Genomic DNA, 4,136 nt, shown 5'->3' on the forward strand with positions numbered 1-4,136 from the left:
GTTATTCCCTCTGGTTCCATCCCGGTTATTCCCTCTGGTTCCATCCCGGTTATTCCCTCTGGTTCCATCCCCGTGTTCCCAGTTATTCCCTCTGGTTTATCCCCACGTTCCCGGTCATTCCCTCTGGTTTCATCCCAGTTATTCCCTCTGGTTTTACCCCCATGTTCCTGGTTATTCCCTCTGGTTCCATCCCTGTGTTCCCAGTTATTCCCTCTGGTTTTATCCTGGTTATTCCCTCTGGTTTCATCCCCATGCTCCTGGTTATTCCCTCTGGTTTTATCCCCGTTATTCCCTCTGGTTTTATCCCAGTTATTCCCTCTGGTTCCATCCCAGTCATTCCCTCTGGTTTATCCCCATGTTCCCAGTCATTCCCTCTGGTTTATCCCCCTGTTCCTGGTCATTCCCTCTGGTTTATCCCCATGTTCCCGGTCATTCCCTCTGGTTTATCCCCCTGTTCCCGGTCATTCCCTCTGGTTTATCCCAGTGTTCCCGGTCATTCCCTCTCTGCCCCCACCCCCAGGCCATTCCCCCCATCCCTGGCTCAGTGCAGGGATAAAGGAGTGGCCATTTCTCTCCTTTGGGAATGGCCAGGACCAGCTGGAGACCTTTTCCCCTGCAGACTGGCTCCATTCCCCCTCTCCCTCAGGAATTTCCATAACTGGTCATGGGGGGCTCCATCCACGCCTGGATCTTTCCCCCCAGCACAGGATCCACCAGCAAACAGGGAATGTTGCTTCTCCCTCCCTGGTGGTTCACGCTGTTGAGAGGTCTCTTCAGCACGTGCCACCTCCTGCTCCGGTGCCATTCCAAAATCTGGGCCTCCTGGCCAGTCCACGGTCACTTCCAAGATTCCCGGATGACGGGAGTTTCCTCTCCCAGCCCTCTGTGGCCATGGAGACCCTCCCTCTGGAGACCCTCCCTCTGGAGACCCTCCCCAGCAGGGACAGCAGGAGCAGCTGGATTCGGTTCCAACCACCTCCTCCACGAGCCTCCGGGATCTCTTTTCCGATTGGAACGTTGTGGATTTGGGATCCTCTCCATCCCTGACTCCGGAAGCTGAGCTGGAGTGTCCCAGTGCTTCGTGCCAGAGGCTCCAGGAGGGATCATTGTCCCTGTCTGGACTGGCCCGAGGGGACAGTGTGGAAAATCTCCTGCTGGAATTGCACAGAACTTGCTCAGGGTCCATTGGGAAGGAGGGGGGGGATAACCAGGCTGGAACTGGGAATGTGCACGCTCCAGAATCCCACAGGGGCCCAAAATCCTGGTGTTTCCTTCTTGTCAGTTGGTGGGGATGTGGCTGTTGTCCTGTTATCCGTTGGGATCTCACCACATCCATCCTGCCATTTCATTCCTAAAAGCTGGATCTCCTCTGCAGGTCCCTTTGCTCTGTTCTGTGGAAACCCCACTTTTAGTGGGATTTGGGATTGTTTTTTCCAGTTTCTCGAAACCTTCAGCTCTGCTGACTCGATGATGTCACCGATGTCCCACAGGGATTCCGGAGCCTCCCCCTGTTCTAGCACAGTCTGGATTGACCCGTGGGGGAGAGATGGGCCCTTCCCAGCCCTGGGATGGTTCCAGGGTCAGGGGATCCGACCCAGGGCTCAACAGGCCTGGGCCAGTGGAATTCCAGCATCCCGGGACACCGGCTGGTTTGGGAATTGTATTTCCCTTGGGAAAGCTGCTGTGGGGGCAGAGGCACCGTGGGACACCCGAGGACATGGAAAAATGGGAGGAAATGTCCTTTATGGACCTCAATCCCATCACTTGCAGCAGCCTGAGGCCCTCCAGGTGCCAAAGGCTCTGCAGATCCCGGGATGAGCCACATCCACACCCCCATCCCTCCAGGGCTCAGTTCCAGGCATGGAAAACTAAGGAGGTTTAGTCCCAAAACTCTGCATCCTCAAGGGTGTTGGAGGAGGATGACGGACACCTCAGCATCCCAACCCCCCTCCGTGCTCCCAGCTCTGCTCTAATTTCAGGAATTTAATTGGGAAAGTGTCTCCCGGCCTCGTGATTTCACCCGAAAGGTAAAAATCAAAGATGGAAAGTTGGGATTTTTCCTGGTTATTTGAGCCCTGGAGCACAAAGGACTCGTGGCCCAGCACCCCCCTCGCTGTGTCCCGTCCTTCCGACCCGGATTCCGGAGGATCCTCCACGTGTGCTCCCGGCACGTTGAACTGGGACATCCCAAAAAAGCCACCGGGGCCGTGGCGTTGTCACAGCCGGGGGTGGCAGGGAGGTGACAGGGTGACATTCCCAGCGCCGGGCTGGGAATGCTGGGAACGGCCTCGAGTGGCACAAGGGGGTGGGTTGTAGGTGGGATTTTGGGAATATTTTGGGAATATTCCGCCTGAAAAGGGTTGTCCAGCCCTGGGAGGCTCAACAGCCACGGGGATGTGGCACTTGGGGACACGGTCAGTGGTGGCACTTGGGGACATGGGGCAGTGGTGGCCCCTGGGCCAGGCAGACTGGGGGGATCTCCTGCAGTTTTCCCACCTCAGCAATTCCCTGATTCCGTGCTGTCCCAGTTTCCCCAGTGCATTCCCATCCTCCTTCCCGGCTCCGTGGGCAGATGGAGGGGGGGGTGTCAGTCCCTGTTCCTGTGGGAATGTCACCATCTGTCCTGCTGCTCCGTGACATCCAGCCTGGGGGACACTCCCAGTGCTCCCAGTGCAGAGCAGCCTCCGGCTTACTGGGAGTGGAGGGAAATTCCCATACTGGGAATGACTGCGGGGTTGGGACGTGTGAACTGGGCCATACTGGGAGTGGCTCTGGGACTGCCCTGTAGGGACTGGGCCATACTGGGGTTGGTCTGTGTGAACTGGGCTGTACTGGGGCTGGTCTGTATGGACTGGGCCATGCTGGGGTTGGTCTGTGTAAACTGGGCTGTACTGGGCCATACTGGGGTGGTCTGTGTAAACTGGGCTGTACTGGGGCTGGTCTGTATGGACTGGGTCATGCTGGGGCTGGTCTGTGTAAACTGGGCTGTACTGGACCATACTGGGGCTGCCCTGTATGTACTGGGCTGTACTGGGGTTGGTCTGTGTAAACTGGGCCGTGCTGGGAGTGGCTCTGGGGCTGCCCTCTATGGACTGGGCCATACTGGGGCTGGTCTGTGTGAACTGGGCCGTACTGGGCCATACTGGGGCTGGTCTGTGTGAACTGGGCCATACTGGGGCTGCCCCATATGTACTGGGCTGTACTGGAGCTGGTCTGTATGGACTGGGCCATACTGGGGCTGGTCTGTGTAAACTGGGTCACACTGGGGCTGCCCTGCATGTACTGGGCCGTACTGGGGCTGCCCTGCATGTACTGGACTGTACTGGGGCTGCCCCATATGTACTGGGCTGTACTGGGGGTGGCTGTGGGGTTGCAGGTGCCCCCCCAGGTCCGTGGGTGCCCCCCCGGATGCCCCCAAACCACCCCCTGAGCCTCATTTGCATTTTTAACTCGTTTCTACAATAACCCCCCAATTTTGGGGTTATTTATTGGGGGGGACACTGGGGGGACTCGTGGTGGCTCCCACTGTCACAGCACCCCCAGCACTGGGGGGCTCCGGCCGTGGCCCCAAAGGTGGGTCCAGAGGGAGGGGGAAGGAACACGAGGAGAAGAATTAGAATAAGTAGAAGAACAACTGGAATTACCTAAATAGAATTTAATAAAATAGAAAAATAGAAAAGAATAAATAAACGACAATAATCAGAATAAACAGACATAAAGAGACTCCTGGCTTTAAACACAGACCCGGGGCAGGGCACTGGTGGGACTGGGAGGACTGGGAAGTGCCCTGGAGGGACATTCCGAGGTCTGGAGGCCCTTCAGTGCCCAAAGGGAACATGGAGACACATCCCAGGGGGATTTTTCAAGGCCTGAAGATACTTCAGAATCCAAAGGGAACCTGCAGACACACCCTAGAGGGATTTTCCAAAGTCTTGAAGAAGTGGAAAGTGCCCTGGAGAGACACTTCAGAGTCTGAAGGTACTTCAAGGCCTGAAGGGAACATGGAGACACATCCCAGAGGGATTTTCCAAAGTCTGAAGGTATATTAAGGTCCAGATACATCTTGATATATCTTGATAAATCCCTCTGGGATGTGTCTCTGTGTCCAAAGGGACACAGAGACACATCCCAGAGGG

At 56.3% G+C, this 4,136-nt stretch overlaps 1 protein-coding gene across 2 annotated transcripts in view; it reads right to left on the reverse strand.

The window, feature by feature from the left end:
* Positions 1 to 3,624: 3,624 nt before the first annotated feature.
* Positions 3,625 to 4,136, reverse strand: part of LOC113941402 (putative per-hexamer repeat protein 5) — a 1,401-nt gene continuing 889 nt past the window's right edge. For both annotated transcript variants that reach the window (XM_027632555.1, XM_027632556.1), the window contains one exon: positions 3,625 to 4,132. In XM_027632555.1, the coding sequence (XP_027488356.1) occupies positions 3,733 to 4,132 (400 nt within the window). In that variant the 3' untranslated portion in view covers positions 3,625 to 3,732. The remainder of the gene's footprint in view (positions 4,133 to 4,136) is intronic.

The sequence above is a fragment of the Corapipo altera genome, unplaced genomic scaffold (genome assembly GCF_003945725.1).
Source record: "Corapipo altera isolate COAL_440 unplaced genomic scaffold, ASM394572v1 60385, whole genome shotgun sequence".
Classification (NCBI taxonomy): domain Eukaryota; kingdom Metazoa; phylum Chordata; class Aves; order Passeriformes; family Pipridae; genus Corapipo; species Corapipo altera.